Below are 21,700 nucleotides of genomic sequence, written 5' to 3'. Positions count from 1 at the left end.
CTGGCATTAGTATCACTATTATACTTGTAAGTCTGGTTTGGGTTTCTCACAGAATAGCGTTGGATAGATGTAGTCAGGGTCCTGGATGTAGAGGTTTAGAAGTGACAAAAGAGAGGGCCACAGTCAAATCTTGGCTTCTGTGAAATGGGATGTTCCAGTGCGTGGTCTGACTGCCAGGTGTGGAAACAACTTTTTTTTTTGAGAGGACTGAAATCTGTACTTTATTTGCAAAGTTGTTTGCAGTTTGTGAGCACCAGCAATCTTAAGAAAACCTTTGTGCATTTATTTTTATGCAAATTAAGCCCTGAATGGAACTTAGTGGTTGGAGAAAGATTAATTAAAATTCTAATCAAAGGCTGCATCTTTATGCACCTTTAATGAAGTGCGTTCCTTAACCTCTTCGATGCTCATGATGGAACGGTTCCGTCATGACCACACCAGCGGTTGGAATGTTCAGCACTGGGCGACCTCAGAATATTGATGAGACACATTATCGAAGGTAAAATACCTATGCGGTACATATAGCTTCAAGGTACATAGATGTGGAGTTAGGAATAATACATCTATAGTTCCCTATATGCATTTACCTTTTGATATTTTGCCCCCTGATATTCTGTACTCTGTATTCTCGTGCCTCGATATTCTGGGGGTCGATTTTTAATAGTACGATCCCTGTTATGAGAGTTCCTGGGAAAGTGGCTTTAATATTGATCGCAGGAGCAGGACACGGGTAAAGGTCGATACCAGCAGTCAGTACCGGTAGCTGAGATCCCTTTAAGACAAGGTCATGGTTCCCTTTCAGACAGGGTCACTGTCACTTTATATAGGTTCAGACTTCAGTGCGCAGTCTAATGCCATGACTCCAGGGCTCTGCAGAAGGCCACAGCAAAAAAGAGCAGAAACAATTATTCCCTTCCCCCGATGGTTCGCTTTCCCCTTGTCAGCCAGGCTCAGAGCTATGCCCTTTGCCGTGCGAGGGATGCCTTGCGAGGGATGGCTTTCTAGTAGGAGGTGAGACTGACGAGCCAGTATTTTATTTATTTATTTAGAAGTTTTATATAGCGCTGGCCAGACCCGAGGGTATCGGACCGCTTTACAACAGTCGCATTGCAAAGATCGCAAATACAAATAACAAAACGCAATGAAAGTATCAAACATGAACTATGAGTTTCAGCAGGTTAAATAACCAAGGGGCAGTGACGACATAAGGTGCCTTCTCTGAGTGACATAGTCTTGGGTCGCGTTCCCTCCAGGGAGTAGCCATCGGGTGTCTGAACAGTGCCGTCATAACGCATGGACATGCTGGGCAGTTGCCCGGGGCCCCAAGAGCATAGGGGCCCCATGCAGACTAGAATTTAACACTAATTTTCCGTTAAACATTTCTATTCCTGAGAGTGGTTGTGTAGGCAGGGCCAGAGCACTGCTTTCCCCCGGGGCCTATAATGTTGTTAAGACGGCCCTGTGTACAAAGGGTGGGGAACTAATATGTGGTTAAGATCTATTCTGAATGTAAACAAGGAGCTGTCTCCATAGACACAAATAATATAAACCACCTTAGGCCTTGTTCGAGGACCACTCAATCCAGGAGGAGCGAAGGGTGGCAATCAGATTGAGCTGAGAACAAAAAACAAGTGAGAGAGAAGAAGGCGGATGGAACAGCACGTATTAGGGAAGGTACAATGAAGGAATAAGGGTGGATGAAGCTGTTAACGGAGGGATTGGAAGAGGGTACCGTCGTAAGAAGAGGATAGGAGAAAATCAGGAGCAGTCGACGTAAAGACAGAGAAGGCGCGTGGGGTAAAGGACAGATTGAGAAAGCTGCGTGAAAGTGCGTTAACTGGGATACGCCCCAGAATTACCACGTACTCTCTCATGTCCTGAGGTGAAATATTCACCGAGCTAGGGGAACGCACCGCCCCAAGAATCAAGCCCTGAAGGTTGTTTATAAATAATGCATGCTCCGACAGCCGCAGATGAGTCTTTTCTCCTTTTCCATAGGTCCACTTTCTTCTTGTCGCGTCTCAGTTGGGTGCTGTCCTCAAGAAATGTAAATGCCAAGTTCTTTTCCTAACACTTCATCCTCTTTCCACATGCTCCCATGTATGTCTTATAGGGGAGGTGAAGACACCAAGTGATGCATTCATGTGCGCAGGATCACACACTTCGGTCTTGTCTTTAGAATTCAGACTTTCTGATTGCGCAGTGAAAACAAAGTTTTAGGATTTGTATTCTCCATGAAGTACCCTTTCACAGAGAGGACTGTCTTTGCCCTTTCTCAGGGACCACCCAACATATCTCCTGAATGCTCAGGAACTTCCATGCCATAATGACGCAGCATCCTTAAATCTGGTCCTTCTCAGACACTCAGTCTAAAGCACCACAGAGGTGCTTGTAAATTGAACCTGCCAAAAATGGAGGCTACCCTGTGGTGCATCAAGGCGTGACCCATAAAAAGACAAGCTCAACAGTTGTCAAGGGTAATTGTAAATCTCTGAAGGCGGACCAGTGGTACAGTGATATGGAATCTTCTTTAACAGTAGTGGCAGTAGGGCTCTTTACAATATGCAGGGACACTGGAATTGTGCTGCAGGGAAGGGCCAAATTATGCAGCAGCGTTGAGTAAATTATGCAGCAATAAAAAGCAAATTAGGCAGTGTAATGCGGCACATTTTATGAAAGCATTAGGTCATTATTTTCTAATTTTTTACACTTGTGGACACTGTCTGAGCATTGTTTGTACCTCATTTGATCCAGTTTAGCATTCAGATATAGCAATAAGTCTCCAGAATAATGATCAGTCAAGGTTTGGAAAGGGCCCGCCACTGCCCAGCAACGTGTTGCTGCGTTTTTATTAACTTTTGATGTGTTTGAGCTAGAAACAAAAGTTTTTTGTTCAAATCTGCAGATTATGCAGCAGATTGTGGATTATGTAGCAAATGAGGCAAATCTATAATTATGTGAAAAACACTGCGGACGCACAATCACATAATTACAATGCCCTTAACAATACATAAGATAAGCGTAGGTCCAAGTAGCAACAGGTATCTTCTAAGGAACGAGGAAAAGGCACATGGAGTTTCAGCCCCACCTAACCCTCACGATAGGACGGCTACGTTCAGTGCAGAGGAGGGAAAAGTTATATATGTCACAAACTGCATGAAGGCTAGTTAGTTCTAAACTAGGCCTACATAATGTAAACCACTGAGCCATCCTGCCTCCATCACTACTGACCGTTGAAAGGCAGATAGACCTTGAGTTGATGACCGCTGACGTTCCACGTATTTTGAAAGTTCATTCCATAGGCCATGGACCACTGACTCTTTCGTTGGTCATTTAGAATCGCAGAATAAAGTAGCCTAGTAAACGTATTTTTTTTACTACAACTCACCTCTAGAGTAACTTCAGGTGTAATCTGCGTGCTCCTCTATAGCTGTCAGGAAGATACTCGGGTACGTCTGCACACGGTCGCGCGGGCTCTCCAGCGGCCCTAATTGACGCGCGGCGGTGGGAGTAGCGAAGTGACTCACAACTTGAGATGCAGCTCATCATTGCTCCCCGTGCTGCTTGGGGCATCTGAGACGCAATTACAGGGCAGTAGTTCAAACCAATTGAGATCCAATTTTAGGTATTAATAGCCTGCTGACTCCTGCTATCCCTGCTGCCTGTTAAGTTCACACCTTTATTGATTTTAGAAAATGCTCAGAAAGGACACCAAATTAGCAATTATCAAGCAAATGGAAGGACGAGGTGATACACACAAATAGTATGCAGTCATATGCAAAATATGCATGGCATAAGAAGGGTGTTATTAAAGTAGTGTCTTTTAAAGATCGCCTTAGTTATGCAAGTCACATGACGTAGATAAAAGTACAACATAACTCAAGTTTACTGATGAATATTCAGAACAAGAGATATGTACTGAGATCCTCACATGTCACACAGATATGTGCATACATCCCAAGCCTGATGGAGCCTCCAGTGGACCACAGGATGTGAAATGGTAAATTTACCAGTATTATTCTTTCTTTCTTTTAGTTGTACAGTCAGAGTGCTGGCCTCCTTGAGCTATGGCAGGAATGTGGAGATGGCCACTGCCCTGGACCATCTTTTACCAAACAGAAAAATGCCCCCTACTTCCCTTGCTCGTTTTATCTCCTGGCTCCTGGATCTCTCTCTGAAAGAGGTGCCAAGATCTTGCTAGTTGGTATTCTACTCCTAGGCTGCTGGCACTCAAATATATCTTTATGTTTTAAACAGGAGTAATGCACTGAGGACACATGCCAAACTGCACTGGAGAACTCACACTAAACTGCAACAGGGGGCATTCTAAGTGCAACAGGGTCACTTGCTAAATGGCACCAAGGGGCACATGCTAAGTTGCATTGTGGAGCAAGTGGTACAACTGCATCAGGACCACCATGCCGTGGAAGACATCTTGAAGACAGAACCTCCCTGTGGATGGATGAGGCATTCTCATGGGGAGCAGTGAACACATGACATTTGACAACAGAGCAAAGCAACTTCTTAGGACCACTAGGGATCTCCACCAGACCCAGCAACCTTCTGCCTAAGACTAACAGTCATCCTTAATGCAGTGGTATTCCATACCCACAGAGCCACTAAGGGTTCAATCCGGCTTCTGTTTCTCGAGACAGATTAAGCTCTCATCAGCAAGCCCCGCTCCATGCTGGCTGTTGTTAATAGCGCTGTCCTCAACGCTCCTTTTGGTAGAGAAAATTCTATTCACTTTGACTGAAAGACAATTTTGGTGTGCAAGCTCACCAGAGCATTCGTTTTTCACCAGCTGCAGAAGGCAAAAGTTTGTCAAGCCATACTGGGCAGGGCTCAGCTACGCGTCTGGACTTCGTTACTACAGTCTCACAACAACGCAGAATGTATGTTAATGTATGTTTATTTGTAGTTAGTTACAGGACATGTAGTTAAGTCCAGTACAGACCCCTCCAGGAGCAGCCAGCATGCTGCTCAGCCCTTCTCAGCTGTGACTTCTGACTCCCAGCATTCTGTAATACATTATCTTTGGAACATTTCACTGGCAGAGCATGAGGTGACATGAATAACATTAAAGCCAGGATACTACAGAGAGGTACTTGACTTGTGTATCATTCACGTTCTAAGTATTTTCACCATCTCTAACAACTGTCCCCTCTCCAGTTTATCGCCTGTATACATTTAGTTCTTTTAGCTAGTCAGTAATTCATGAGTAGTGTGTGTTGCCTTCGAAGGCTGCTCACATTATTCCAGTAAAGAGTCTTTATTTGTATGCTATTGTTCCATATTTAGGAGATTTACATAGCCCTAAATCTCCACCAGTACAGCAAAGCTCACAGTACTCTCCATATGACATTGCCTTTGCCATTGTACTACTTTTGGGTCAGGGTGTATGACGTCTGCTTCACTGTAGGGGCTGAGTTGCTGACCTTGCATTCTAGCACTGCACCAAATATTATGTGATTAGGGTAAACCCCAAGAACATCTTTTGCCTCAAAAATTAGGGGCATGATTCCCAAACTTCATTTTGTAGTATGTATAGTAGTACTACTTACTACAAAATGCAATCCACCATCCCTATCATTCCTAAAGAGAGATCCTCATACAGTTAAGTTTACTACTTAGTACTAACTGTGAGAGGGACCAGGAGGAGTGGCTTGAAAGTGTGGAAAGCTTGCTTCTAAATGGGAGGGGTCTAGGGAGGAGTACAGAGGGGTTTAGAAGGGCAGACTGTCACCCCAAAAGAGTAAGCTCACTGCTATTTACTAACTGCATTTCAAAAACCAATAAAGGCAAAAGGGCCCCAAAACAGTAGCAAATGTGCTCCAGCTCAGACCTACCTGGAGGAGGCCCAGCACTAAATATTGCCAACCACTGGTAATGCAACACTCTCCCATAAAAAATAATGGTGACAGACTTAAAATAAAACCCCATAGGAAGTAATGCAAACTTTTAGAAAATAGATATCAGTTTAATGTCATGTATATCTTACCATTTGGAGATCTGATCCTGATGGTGGAGAACGTGTAAAAGGTACTAGTAATAACTGTATATTTTTTGGCTCCAGCCCTCTAATAGGGGATGGAGACATGTAAGTCTACACTTTGCAGTAAACTTACACTCGCAAATGGTGAATAGCCAAAATTATGTCCTACAAAGTGTAAGAATTTATGCATGTACATTTATTCATGTGTAGAATTACTTTGTGAATAGGCTTATAAATGCCTGTAATGTGAGGTAATGGTGTGTTACTAACTATTTTGTGAATTTGCATCAAGTGATCAAAGAAATATATGGTGCACTGTCCTGAAACACATGTTCTTGCACATCTGGTTTCTACACTCTTGTTGCAACTGCACCCCATCCCTCAGAAATGTAAAGTACTCATGTTCATGATGCTCCTTATCAACGAAATGCCCTCTAAATAGTGGTCTTAGTTGAGCCTTCAACCACTGCAGATACTGTGGCCTATTTTCAAGATCAGCACAACACAGCCATACTGTAATTCAGGCCTATCAAAAATAGGTCCATAAGCTGTAGATCTGTGCCAGATTTTCAGTATTAATACTTAGTATCTTCCATTTAGATTCGTCAGTTATAAATTTATCTTAGGGAACATTTGGCTCACCATTTTCTGGATCTTGTTCCAGGTCTCCAAACTGAAGCAGTGGGTAATACTTACTTCCCTATCTCATAGTTGTACCCTGCAATCTTCAGGGGTGGAGCGGTTGGTCCAGCAAGATATTCTGCAGCACAGGAGAGTTTTGATCTCCTCTGATGAGCACCTTGGGTTGATGGCACTTCCACCATGATTCTAAATTAGTTCTGCAAGGGCTGTTCTTTTCCATCGCCTTGAATTAACCTGTTCTCTTTATTGCCCATATGTTGTTCCCTGATGTACTGAAATGCTTGTCTGTTTCCTTGCAGGAGAAACGCATTGCCTCCCTGGACGCGGCCAATGCCCGGCTCATGAGTGCCCTTACCCAGCTCAAAGAGAGGTACAGCATGCAGACACGTAATGGAATCTCCCCCACAAACCCAACTAAATTGCAAATTACAGAGAACGGCGAATTCAGAAACAGCAGTAATTGTTAATACTTGGAGCCCACAGACCAAGGAGACTGAGCGTAATGAACTTGCAGTCGCACGCGGCTCTCCCAAGACACGGTCCTGCTCCCCAAGAAGCCCGCTCGGTACTGGAGACCGCACATTTGACTAATGCATTGTGGGAGTCAGGACCAGCAGAAGCCGAAGGCAGTGTATATTGCAGGAGGGCGGAGGGTATCTGGGAAAACAGAAGATGGAATTGTTGTATAAAACATGTGGTATAAGAAAGAAAGATATTTGTATACAAATTTTTGTCATTCTGGTTGATTATTTCAGTGCTTGTTGTACAAACTACTAGTAACTGTGTCCTTCTCAAACTAGCCGAGGAGTTGCTTTCTTGCTCTCTTAATAACTCTGCGGGTGGATTGGCATTTCCAAACCGCCAACGCTAGCCGAAGGAGACTCTCGCTTGTTCACCAGGCAGGTCATTTATCCATCAGATTGTAGACATGATGACAGATTGTTGGCATTAGGAGCCAAAGTGTTCTTTTTGAGAACAGCCTTTTGATATGGCCTAAATCTGCCCAATTTATAGTACACATATGTTACATTTGGATTTCAGTGATCTGTTTGCCAGTGTTGTTAGTGTTCAGATTCCCTCAAATTATGATGGATCTGCAAAATTATGACGGCAATTGGCTTATTTGTCAGCCAATCAAGTATTACCCAGAAGATACGGTGATCCAAAATCAGATCCTCAGATGAGATGCGGCTCAGCTGCAGAATGAAACACCAGGGATTGCACGGTTGCTGCAGCGAAGTGTCGCCCTCAAAGACGCCACTTGTCTTGAGTGGGATGTAAGACGGGTATTAGGCGTTTCTTTAACATGGGTGTTTCACACTCACCGGCAAAGGTAAATCATGCTACAGGTGTGGCACTCATGGTTGGCTTTGTATGATGAGGTATGGCTAGCTACATCTATATTAAGAACCCTTCTTCCATTTGCTTCCTCCTTCATCACGGGCGGCCATAAGATGCATTACTCTGAAGATGAAGTCCTCATACCGTTAACAAAATAGTGTATTGTTGAATACCATACTTTTTCCAATCTCTCTAATCAACAAGTTGTCAAGCTTTGGGTAACTGTTTTCCTAAAGTGCAAAGCACTGATACACGGTAATTAGGTGCTAAAAGAGTGAAGGTGGCCCATATGGGTTTCCTGAATAAAGGGAGCCCTGTGCATGACACTCCAAAACGTAGATGCTGAGGCCCGATTAAAAGTCCCTAATTAATGTAGAGTCTCCAATTTACTACCTGTTCAGAGTAGGTGGTAAATGAATGCGGTGGACTGTGCAGGATGGGGGATGGAAAGAAGAGTGAGGTTTGTGGGGTTTGACAGGGAAAGCTGTGGACTGGCGTTCAAGGCTCCTAGCTGCCGTCGGAACAGGTCGTGTAGCTTGGCACCGGGCTGCACTTGCATCCCAATCCTTTTGCGATTTCCATCTGGTAAAATTAGACCCAGTATTCCCACACTTGGGAAATCCAGGTGAAGGAACACTGGGCCATTTGTAACTCTAAGGAGCAGTTTGCCACCCAGGATACCACTCCAGCCAAGTCACAGTCCATCCCTGAGTGAGGAAAAGTTAACTTCAGTGAGAAATAAGGGTAAACATAGGGTTAGCTAGTAAGTCAGTGATTGGGCTGAACTGATTGTTTCGGTGTAAGGTGTAATCTTGGAGTGGAGGCACTTTGAAGACCTGGAATTAATGCAGCAGACAGCTAGGCAGGATATTTAAAAAATAGACAGAGAAGGACATACTCTTTCCTGGCATGTGGATCATGTTTTCTGAAGTTTGAGTTAGTTAAGGTTGAGCTTGAGGCTAGATAGAGAGCAGCATTTTGTTGGACCTGGAGACTTTCTTACAAATGCTTAAGATTGTTAGCAAGTGGAATGCCACAATCTTACTAGATAATTTTTTTTTATTGATGACGTTGTTGCTAAGAAAACCATTTTGGCACAGTAATTTGTATACTTCGATATATTACACCATAGTTTGTAGTAGATACTATGCCAATTTCCATAGATTTCTGTAAACATTTAATGGTTGTATAAAGTCCTACCACTTTACCCCTTCCATCTGCAGTGCAAGATCAGGAACAGGGTTACAGAATCCAATACCATAATGGAAAAATAAAGACATGCCTACAGATTTGTTTGCAACAAATTAATTTTAGTGGTCGCTAGTTTCTGTGAAACTCCTCCTCCACATTACATTTTCTTTTCCAGCACACTTTTATTTGCCATTAAAAATACTCCAGCATTATTGAAGTTATGTTTGCTTCAATGGCAATGGAATTAAAAGTAGGTGAAACTGATGGGAAAATCATCCTTTTGAATTCTCTTCATGTATTTCTTCAGCCCACATGTTGTGTACTTTGAACTGTTGCAGCATCAAAGATCCCACCATCCAACTCTGTAGCCAAGCACCTTAGGATTCAAAGTTCCAAAGAAACTTTAAGAGTAAAATATCAAAGAGCTAAGCAATGCCTTTAGAAGACATGCAAACCTGTCTTTTTGTAGATGCTTCATAGCTAGGCTCCATGTTAAAAATGATCCAGCAATTCTTAGGCCGTCATTCAATTCATGGCCTGCTGACTTGTGCTAAATCATTCTGACTGCACGTTCAGAAACTTACAACCAGATTTTATCTACTATTGAAATCTTCCAAACAACTGCTGGAGTACACAAAACCACAAATGATAGAATTCTGCTGAAAATCAACGTTACATTTGGATCCAGTTAAATTTTCTCATACGGTATCAGTCACAACTTTAAAAATAAAATTTTATAAAAGCAGAAAGGCTGTAAAATGCTTTTCACATGTTCTTTCAGGCCTCTTTTCCAACATCATAAATTCTGTAATTAAATCATTTAGCTAGAAAATAATATAATCATCACTTTAATTTCAATGTTTGCTTTTATGGAACTGATTAGCTTTTTGCATCAGTGTGTCAAGAATTACAGCTCGATGTATGAGTCTTTGTATTAGGAAAGTATTTGGCCAAAGTGTGCTTGGGGTCAATACCTTTTTGAAGCTGTACTTCACTGCGCCCCCTACAGTTCAGTTAACCAAACTGCTAATGCCATGATTGCAGAGTTGGAGCACCAACCAACTTCAGACCTGAATGCTTTTTGGAACATAGGCATTTGTGATCAAGTCTCAAATGAAAGCAGACCTGTATTTGAGACGGCCCAAACCCGAAGAATACATACTTCCAGAATCTTATATATATTCTATTCACAGACCAAATTCTCTGCTTTATAGCAACACAATTTATTGTCTTTAAAATGTTAGCTACCTGAGTCCAGCATCACTCAAATGTTAAATCCTTGAAATGTTTATAAATTAGCTCTAGCCGGTTTGTTCAGTCCACCAGTACATAGGCCCCCCTTCATCGGTTGGCTCTAAATGATTAGTTCACAATTTTTTTTACTTCATTGCATTATGTCTAGATTTGTGTGATTAGATAATAAGCAATGTAGCTAAGCTGCCCTCACCGTCATTCAAATGGTTGTGAAAATATTCACCAGTGCACAGATTCTTTTTTATAAACTTACGAAAGTTACATACAATAATCAGCACTGTTTTAATAAGAGTGACTTGAATGAGAATTTTTTCTAAAGCATACTGAATGTGTTTTCCCAATCATGCCTTTACCACACCCTCACTGGTATTATGCATGGAGGATAGAAAAGCTAAACTTAATTTAACAATGCCTAAAAGTTACCACACATCATGAGACAGCCACAGATCCATTATTAAACAATGTAAGGATGTTGAGTTTTTGGTAGACTTCAATCAATGATTTCTATATGGTGCAATAATGCTCTTTCCGTATGCTAACACAAGTTATTATCACATTGGAAACTTTTATGTGTGATCGATGATAAAAAGAATCTACGTAAGTCAAAAGGTAGTTAAATTATATGATTTGTGAATTTAATTATTATGATTAATTCATAAACATTCTTTAATTTCAGACACTTTTGCGAATTCAATATCATTTTCCAAAATAAGACTTAATACAGTGAAGTAGAGTAAGTAGATCATACCCTTTAAATGATCAGACACTAGGAGTTTCAAGAAAAATACAGTGATTTACAGTAATCATGATAATCAATTCCTTTTCCTCAGCGTTGTAGACAGGTATGACTTAAAAATCACAGTTTTACATTTCCTTACTATTACAATATCAAAAATTCCCACACCTCCGTTAAGGTGTTTTAAAATCTTTTTCAAGCTGCCTAAGAGAATATCATTTCTCCACCAAGGGCCTTAATATGAGTGTCATAGTAATCTAGAGTGGGTTAGCATCAGGGATAACCATTTTTCTCGGGATTTGAAGTTCTGCAGAAAATCCCCATGTCTGGTGTTTTTTCACCTAGATATTTTGCCCTATAGAATCTATGATAACAATATTTGTTTTGATATGTTGGGGAAAGAAATTTGAAGTGCTTCTTAAAGGCATGTAATATAAGTACAGTTCCATGCTTAGAAAGATGATCAGCAATAATTATCTAAAGTAGAGACACCAGGACTAGACTAGATGACCAATGACTAGAGACACCAGGAAGAAATCCAAGAAATCCATGGCTTTTTGAAGTGTTGATGTGATCCGCATCTAGCCTATAACTATCTACCTTACCCAGGAAGTACATTTCCCCATCACAACCAATATTGAATTCAATCCACTACTACACAAAAATCCAATATAATTAAAAAAAAAAGACAACTAGCTCCGAAAACTCCAGATTTCATACACATCGCAAGGTTAAAGGGACTCTGTGCAGAACCATTTATTGAAGAAATGCAAATTGACTAGAAGGTTTCATCGAGAAAAAATATGCATGAAGCCTGGTAAGTTATGCAGATGTAGACCTATTCAAGGAGGTAGGCAAAACTCATCAAATTACCTTCTGGACACCCATTTAGATGAAACCAAAAGAATATGGCGATTGACCCTTCAACATTATTGCTTCAGAAGTCCAGGTAGCATGTCTCAATCATAGTTGGGAATGTACCTTTCATCTATGATGATCTTTAATACTTCTAACCCAGGATCCCGACTGCTTTTGAAAATCATGTCTATGAGCTTACACCTCCACTATTGATTGCTAAGAGATCCGGAGGAGTCAAACCGGGCTAGCCGGGGGTTGCAGAAGATATTACTGGCTTGCCCTTAGACACCTCTAGCTTTGCTCTTGCTGCCCCTGGTCTTGGGTCCTTAAGGTGTCACTAGAAAGAAAAACAAAATTGGGTTGTAGGTGCAATGTCTACTTTTATCACTTTCTATCCTTACATGTTTTATGCTAAGTAGCGAAAAGGAGGCTGCAGATGGTGCTGCATTTGTAACAGGGGTCTGCCCTGTGACGGAATGGGTGTCAAGAAAGCCTTTTGTCACTTCCACTACCTATGGGATTTTTGGATGAGTTGATATCCTATGGGACTTATATTTTGACAGACGGGATATCTGTCACCGTTGTGACGGAGTAACTTACCTGCCCAGATCTAAATCCGGTCCAAAGTGTTCTGGACCCAAGTACCAAGTGCTGTTAAATGTAGATAAGAAGACTGAACATTCACAGCCAGTCTAGATCTGTGTAATCAAAATCACTTCCTTCATTCAAGACCTTTGCCCCTAGGTTACACATGAGCTGACTTACTATCGAAAGCCACAGGATATTTACTTCCCCACGGGTCGTATGTCCGGAAGGCGTGAATGTTATTATTGTCTTACAAAAACGATATAGACGAAATGTTGGAGGTTTAGCAGGAGGGTTCTGCATTTCTCATCCCCGTTGAGTGCCAGAGATTTTTATTTTTTCCCACCAAAGAGCAGGGTGTGGCGTTGTGGATGGTTTTGTGGGTAATGTATGCAATCTTAAATTAGGCTCTTGCTTCAACGAGAAACCATTGTAGAGTGCAAAGAATAGGAGAATTGTGATAAAAAATTGTTACCTGTCACAAGGCAGGCAGCTGCACAAAGTACTGCTCTCAATGATGCATGATGAGATTTGGGGAGACTGCAGAGGAGGGAGCTCCCCATGTCCAGTCTGAAGGGCACTAGCACATGGACTATAGGTTTGAGGCCCTGCTGAGAAATGATTTGCCTGGTGTTCCAGATCTGTTTAAGTAGGTGGCGGTGGTGGGTACTCTCAACCACGGACAAGATTTGCTTCCGAAGGTTAAGGTGATTGCTAAAAAGATAAATACCAACAATTTAGCATTCTCCATTACAGTAATTTTATATTTCAGTGGGGAGAAGGAATAAAAACAACTCTAGGAAGGTTGGATATTTTTGTGATATCAGAAGAAATTCACATTATGTGAGTCAGGCTCTGGATCTCTGCATGACGGTAAACTAGATTAGAGTGTAAGTCTTTACTGCTAATCTCCATAACTAAGCTAAGGATACAAGTGTGAATCTCTGCAGAAGATGCGTTCTTAGTACTTGAATGTTGGCCAATACTAACAGTGGTTTAGGGCAATGAGATTGATCACTTGCTAAAACAGGGTGGGTTTTTATTGCTAAATCTATCTTGTGCTCTATCTGCACACCACATCCCACAGCTCTTAGGGAGCAATCCACAAAGAAAGTCTGACATGTGTTAAAGTTGGTTTACTTCTTTTATGTGTACCTTTTGGACTTTCTTTTTGCATTCACAGGAATGACTTATGACACCCTGTGTGGGGGGTGGGGGGCGGGCTACTCTCAAGAGCCCATTATAAAGGAGTTTAGCAAAATGAGTGCCAAAAGAAGGGAGTGGGAATCCCCAAAATGGGTGCTCCCTATCATGATCTAGCCTGAAAACATACCTATTTCTTTCCTGAAGAAGAGTGATCTGGGACCATTTTCTAATTAGGAAACTACTTACAATAAATACGTGAATGCCCACTAGCGTGAACATTTGTGAGCATTAACCACCACAGCATTGCCATGTGAGATTTACTCACAATGAATGGTGAACCATGTATCGTTTTCAGTGTGAGAATCCATTTATGATCATACATTACATTTGTCTTAATGACAAGAATTTCCTTGAGTAAATTAGGGTATTATCACCCTTAAGTTTCACTTCTGCGGTGCAAACACCTTTGCGAATCGTGGCATTAAAGTCTGTCACTGCTAACACTCAGATCCTGTTTCACACAGTTATCTAAATTTATGTCTCAGACCCTTGCGCCTTTGTGCAACTATATGCATTTATGAAGATTCAGAAGATCTCCATGGATATGCCATAGAAATATGCATCTTAGCAGATTTCCAGTTCTGCTCATGCTCCACTATGTAAATCTGGATAGGGGCCATTTTTGTATTTAACTTAAGTCATAACCGGAGCAATTTGAGGAAAGGAAGAAGAGATGCACCATCATGGAAAAGACAGTCATCTTTAACCAGAGCCTTGCAACAATATATGAATGGGGAGAAGGTGTTGTGTAATCCTCAGACAAACGTTTTTCTAGCACTGTGCCTGCTCAGGGTTACCTCTTCCCCACCCCAGAAGTATTATCTCGGCAACTCAATCATTGGTGAATCAGCACAAAGGGGATAAAATGAATAACTAGAAATTAAAACAAAAAAAACTAAAATCAACCTTTTTATAAAAATTTAGAGTAAAACAAGACAAGGATGCGGACAAAGGATAGTATCACCTTTACATTCCTGCAGCCACTCCAACTAATTAATCACAATTACATGTAATCACAATGGAAGTGAAAAGAACTATGCCTTTAGTATACTACAATTCATGCATTATGCATAAGTGAGTGCTGCACAGCCCCACACACCGTAGTGCTGCATCTGGATTAACTCAAGATGCCATATGTGAAAGACGTTTTGCCAAGTTATGTTGACTTCTATCAAACCTGGCATATTCCCAAACAGTGGGGCAGTGCTGTAGAAAAGAAATATCACAAATTTGAAGATAGCCTTACAGCTACCCGTAAAACACTTATTTAAGAAAATCTGTTCAACATCTTTATGGGTGACCACCCTGATGACCTTCTCATCGTGTGCATGACATCGAGGGCTTCATTACAGTTATCAATGTATGCTTTGAAACACAACCTAGTTTCAATTACAAAAATGAAAGCTTGAAAACCATCAACTAAATTTAAAGAGAAGCCACCAACACTTATGTAACCTGACTCCATAAATTGCAAGCTTTCTTAACTTCAGAGATTATACTCCCACCTATCTACCCATCACTATAAGATGTTGCTCCAAATCTTCTCAAAGGAAATTGCTGCAAGAACACAGAGAAGAGCCTTCCGAAGGCAGAAAGGCATACTTCCACTTTGGCATGCCATTTTTCCAGGACAAAATGAGGTAAATCTAGCTCTGAATCATACTAAATTTACAAGAAACCCAACAAGTGTAGTTCGACAAGAAAGAATGCCTTCAAGTTCATCTTCTCTGTGAAAGGAACATATCCAAACCTTGCAAAAATTGAAACACTTGAAGTAACACAATGTCCTTTGACACAGGAGCTCTCAAAGAATTCTTAGTCATGAATAGCCACGGCTTCCACTATGTTAGCAACGTTGCCACCATCAATACACAGCTTCAAGGAGTTCATGTAGCAAAGCAAACCCTGTAATGGTCCAGTTGCTTAAGGGCAATGCGTTATCCACTGATCGCATGACGTATTGGGACCCCAACCTGTGCATTGACTTCATGGTTGATGACAGCAATATGAGGGATGGTTGACAATATAAAATAACTCAACCAGGAGTGTAATCATCAGTAAAAGCGATCTTTTATGTCAGCAGGAATGTGGTGGATACTGACCAAGTGTACTCTCTTCCTGAAAATGATAATTTAGCTGTTATGTAGGCATGTCAACAGTGTTCTCTTCTGGATGCCCATCACCATATAATCTTGGAGCTTTACTTATGTTGAACCCAAAGCTGAGATAACACTGAAAAATAAGAAGGGGACATTACGTATGAAGAAATGCAACAGCAAAACATTGCACAAACTAGAGAAGGATTATAATCTGTCAGACTGCAAGATTAGCTACTGTCTCTGCTCAAAAACAGATGAATTCTCAGTGGCAGAGTAGTGTATACATTCTTTAATGTCACAAATAGTAGGTAGCATAAAGCACATCATAGAACACATGACAAATAAGCAAATGTACAAGATTTTCAAGAAGTCATCACTCATCACAGGTAAAGAGGCATGTAAATAAAGCAAGATAGCACCTCCTGGTTGTGGATTGAACATTTATGATCACACTCATACAGTTAACATACCAGGAACTGTTTCTGGCATTCTTCATTATTTTTCATAATCAGCACAGAAGTAATTGATGTCATGCATGAGATCATAGCGGAGATGTTGCAACACAGAGAATCTCCACAAAAGGTTCTACGTCTTAAAGTGAAATGGCTTGGCTGATATAGTCCTGAAGGCATGTCCCATCAGAGTGTAATGAGACCCTCACACCCTGAAATATTTCTAAAGTCTGAACTGCCAGAGACAGTGTGGAAATGCTTAGCCATTGCTTTTTTTTTCTAGTGTAATTGACTTAGTTTATAATCACGATGGAGCAATATATTGCTATGGAGAATAAAGTGGTGCAAAGAAGTGCATCTTGCAAAATATCTGTTTACCATGCTGCCCATCAAATAACAAGAGGCCACACAACATGCTATTTAATGCACTGAAGGGCATCTCATTGAAGGAATGAGAGAACATGGTTTCAGAAAATTCTGATATTAACTTAATCACCCACGACATTTTCTAGACTGTGTGCTGATGAGCAAGTGCCGCAGCAGCACAAACTCCTCATGGTGGTGGAATTCAAGGACAAGCTCATTGGTTGATCAAACAGATGTGGCATCAGGCTTGTTTTCAAAATGTTGTGCCCTTATCTGAGTGACAGGAACATCCTTTACCTTTCATGGTTAGGTCGGGGAGGGAGTGAAAAAGAAAGGAGAGGAAGGAAAAAGTAGAAATAAATATAATATAGCCATTTCCTTTGGGTGGCTGATACGTCTGAGAGGCAGGTTATGGCAGCAGCATCACAATGCTAACAGCAAAGAACATTGAACTCCAACTGGGAGAGTCAAATAATCATTTTTCAGAGCGGTGTGCTACAGACAAATGCATTATTTCCTTTCGTACAGTAATCATTGTATTGTTCTTGCACCTTCAAAAGGGAAAGGTCATATACAAGATTTAGGAACACCAATTTCATGTTCAATAACAATCCATTAATGTCCACTTTTAAATGTACTATAAGTCGTCAAAACTGTTGTTTTTCTTTAGTTGTTCATCACATGCGCATGAGTGTCCTTCATCACTGACTGTGAATGTCCATCAGGGAATTTCCATACTCATTACACCTTTGGTATGTAAGCGAAGCCTACATGTGCAGAAAGGTTTCTGAATCAGTCTGCTAGTGTCTCCTTTGTTGTCCTGTTAGCATGACAACTAACTGCTTATACAGTCAGATCATTTATAGGTATCTTTACCTACATTCATTGTAAGAATTTCATTTTTGGATGTTGCTATAAGGATACATATAGGAGTCTTCTGGAAGCAGGGTTCCTGCCTCAAATCAGCAGGACGTTTGTCTCGCCAAACTTGCAATTCTCATACCTAAGTAAGAGTCTAGGGAAGTACCAGTTTTCAAACAATGGACCAAAGCTGGTTCCAATGTTGGGAAACTTTAAATGGCTCCCATTCCCCAACTAGCTGCTGGACTGTGCATGTTGGACGGTCTGCCATATTTAGGATAGGCCTTGTGACCTGCATTTTTTCTTCCAGGAAGTGCTATGCAGGGAATGCCAGTCCCAGGGAATCGAAAAAATTCAGTGGATATGACTTCCTGCTTTCCAAGGCAATTCTATTGTTTATTTTTCTTAGGAACGTCCACAATGGGGTTTTTATGAATGGAAAAATATTTCAGAGGTATTTGTTGATGGTTTACTCAGCATTACATTTCACAAAAAAGTCTTGCTAGTGGAATCACTTCTTAAAATATTCTAGGTGGTTTGCTATTAGGTGGATGGAGGTGCGGATTCTGCTACTCCCCACTTTTCTGACAGGATAGCACGACAGCCACCATAGTTTAATTGTCTCTGTGGTTCTCTATTTTAGGTTTTTCACCCCTCTGTCTTTTCTGAATTGTCGAAGCATTGGCCAGGATTTGTAAGAAAGGAAAGGTGCTTTCAAATAAACAAAAAGTTATCTGCATTAAAATGTAAAAACGAATGCGACCATACTCAAAAGAATTGTAATAGTTTCAGGCAGTATATAGTTCAGGAGAGTTTAATAGTAATTAGTGACAAAAATACTGAACCTCGGTGACTAACTATTTGTTGTTTTCAGTTTTGGATACTTTCAAGTGATGTCTTTGAAAGGAGATTCTCTAATCCAAAAACAGTAAAAGTTTAAGAGTAGTTGAAACGGAGAAGCAGAAAGTTAGGTTACCAAAACCAAAGCTCCCATAGATAGGTGAACTACTGACAATTTGTGAAGGACAAACACTATTGGGCAGGTCAATCAATTTTATTTCGGTACATTTGATATAAAAGAGCAAAATATAATAACATAAAATGTATAGATAATAAAAACAGTCTGTTAAACAGTCCTGATGCTTTTAAAATAAAACCCACTAAAAATCATGTTGCATGCTTGTTTTGAAAGGCAGGGATAACCAGGGCGCTGGATACTGTGCCCTTCATAAAGAGAATGAGAGAATCCTATTCATGGCATTACAGTAATTCAAGTCTGTTTCATGCAGTGAAAGAGGAATACTGCAACTTTGCCTAAGTAAGTCCTCATTTTGTAGCCCATTTGCAACCAGTAATTTCACCAATTTACAGCAACTGAATTCTTTATCATGTATTATTGGGACTGCAGAGTTCCTGTATTCTTTGTATTCCCTGGGATAGTTGGTAACACGATTTCAAAATTGGCAAATTTAAAAGTAACTATCTGACTAGTAGTACCAGTCCACTTCACTTTCATGTAGTCAATATATTTACTTGTTCTTACTTTGTTTTCAATTTATTTTCTGTCCAAGGCGACATTTGCTCAACATACACAATCAGTTTCCTAAGATTCTAGTAGGATTTGCGAGATACCCTGGTAGAATTACCAAAACCCAAACTCTCGACTAAAATTTGAATGTGTTGCGTGCATATAGATTTGCTGACATCCGGAACAATATGTGCAATAGTGTTCTTGTATTGGTTGGCAAAACAGTTTATTTTTTTTACTCTGTGCAAAGATGTGTGCTAGAAATCACAAGTGGAAAATGCATGAAGATGGGTAATGCTATTTCTTTTCTTTCACAGTATGCGTTAGAAACAAAAGAGCCCATTTTCCGGAATACTGTCCTCTTTAAATTCGGAATGCGGGCTACATGGGAATTTGAGGCGTGGAAGAATGTAAAACATGCTTAAAGAGTCACAACAACCTCAACAGCGACCAGCGAAAAAATACTGTTTTCTCAGGAAGCGCTGAGCAGATGTAACCCAGGATTTCCGCCCTTCTATCTTCTGTGACAGGGGCCATCTTTACCTAGTCTATAAATGATGCCAGTGGTCTGACACCTTTGATATCCTTTGAAGGTAGTCCTTGGCAATGCATGGTCATTATCCCCAGTCTCAATCCACATATGGTATAGTGGGGCCTTACTATTTTACGTGCACTCCAACACTGGGTAGACTTGTTGGGCCAAAGGACGACTTCTCCAAATCCTTAAATGCTGATGCTGTTTTTTCCTGAATGATGGCCGCCTGTTCATCAGGATTGGAGACAACATGATGTATAATGCCATTGTGGAACCCTGCATTCTGTTGCCATTGGTACGACATCAAATTAATTTCAATTGATCTTGGAATACCTACTGGTAGGTCTCTAGTTTTACATAGTTGGAATCCCGGGCATTTACTATGTCTTTTGAGGAAGAAGGCAAAAGTGAAGAAGGAAGTGTGTATATTTCACTTGGCCCGGATCATATCAGAGTTTTGAAGTCTGATTTGCTGCAACGATGACAATTAGTCTGTTTCAAATTCACCACTGTGTGGTGTGAACAAACCAAACCTGTATGTTTTATCAGTGCCTGGTAGGATGTTCAAACTTTTATAAACTCAATTGTTAAAATGCAATACCTTCAGAATGTGCCCTTGTTACTTAAAAGGAAGCTTGAAAACAAGAGACTCAACCCCAGAATTTGTTTCTTCCTGGATCCCAATAAATAAGGTAGTTTCTACTTTTTCAAACTGAATTTAATGGGATTGTTGTCTATTTGCATAGCAGTTCAGCCTATAGGAATAGAGGGAAGTAACCAATGGAAACAACTAGTGTGATGCTATTTATTGCTTTCCCAATCAGGAAATCTAAATAGCAAAAGAAACTACATTGAGACCCATACTTTTTTCAGACCTACAATATGTTCTTTCACACTGTTCATGTTCAACAGCTTTATTTCCCAATCAAATATTTCAGCAACGTTTAATTTCCTTGTTGGGTACAAGTGAATAAAATGCAACTCTTTACTCAACTTCCTGTCCCCCTCTGATTCGACTTCCTGTTTTGTAGGTTGAAACATTCCACAAACTGGAGAACTGATCAAGAGGAAACATATAAAAACTAAATTGGAAAGATAGACATTTTGATTGGTAAATATGGAAGAAGTTAAAATTACAGTACTTTAAAACAACAGGCTTTATCATTGGAAAACAAAGGATACATCATCTTTACTAAATTCAATTACCGCGTTTTATTTATAGTTGCAATTTCTGAATGTTATCAGTCATGTGAACTTTTGAAATGTACCCAGCTGCAGAGGAAACGTAATTTACTTAGATACATTGGTTATTACATTTGAAATGCACTTTATTAAAAATCCAGTCACTTGTTTTAGAGAGGAATTGGAAAAGGAGAGATGATAACTCTTCCACTGCCCTTTGTCTATAGGAAAAAATATTTGCTGATCATCAACTATTTTTACCAGCTCTGTGTATGAAAATAATTATAGCCATTCACTTTTTCGTGGCACACTGATTTGAAAATATTCTGCCTCTCTGCTTATAACTCTTGTTTTTTCATGTTATCCACTGAGATTGCAGGTTCAGAATTATTTTCTCTCAGCCCTTAAAGGGTTTGGTGGAAAGGACATCACCATCTAACTTTCTGCTTACCCTGCATAAAGGGCATTGCTCTGGCATGCTTGTACAACATTTGCTCTCACTAGCGTCCACAATGCCCTGTGTGTAGAATCGTTTGTCCTTTTTGTGTAAAAACAATTCATATTTATTATCTGTGCTTGTAAAAGGAGTTGTATGCTTCCAGTGAATGGGAATTACAGAGATCATTTCATAACAACTCACATATATTTCACTCATGATTTAGAAATCCATGCATGGTATTGGAATATAACCTGTCACATCTTTGAAGTTCTAATTCCAGTTTATTTTTTATAATTTTTATAATGTTGAAAAATATTAATTAGCTTACACACTTATTAAGTGAGAACAGTTCTAGATGTTGCCGGTAACAATTGTCCCGACTTTATTTATTTAATATTTATTTATATGTTAGTATTTGTATGTGTTTTGC

The 21,700-nt window shown here is 40.3% G+C and overlaps 1 protein-coding gene across 12 annotated transcripts in view; it reads left to right on the top strand.

Moving 5' to 3' along the window:
- Window positions 1-20,642, top strand: part of DAB2IP (DAB2 interacting protein) — a 1,475,985-nt gene extending 1,455,343 nt beyond the window's left edge. For 10 of the 12 annotated variants that reach the window (XM_078641852.1, XM_078641855.1, XM_078641851.1 and 7 more), the window contains one exon: window positions 6,937-9,286. In XM_078641852.1, the coding sequence (XP_078497978.1) occupies window positions 6,937-7,104 (168 nt within the window). In that variant the 3' untranslated portion in view covers window positions 7,105-9,286. Of the gene's footprint in view, window positions 1-6,936; window positions 9,287-19,431 lie in introns of those variants that run through there. The other 2 variants (XM_078641853.1, XM_078641861.1) reach the window with 1 other exon arrangement.
- Window positions 20,643-21,700: the final 1,058 nt, after the last annotated feature.

Source organism: Lissotriton helveticus, chromosome 5_1 (genome assembly GCF_964261635.1).
Source record: "Lissotriton helveticus chromosome 5_1, aLisHel1.1, whole genome shotgun sequence".
Classification (NCBI taxonomy): Eukaryota; Metazoa; Chordata; class Amphibia; order Caudata; family Salamandridae; genus Lissotriton; species Lissotriton helveticus.
Note: the sequence above shows the minus strand (reverse complement) of the source record. Positions and strands in the feature narration are given on the sequence as shown.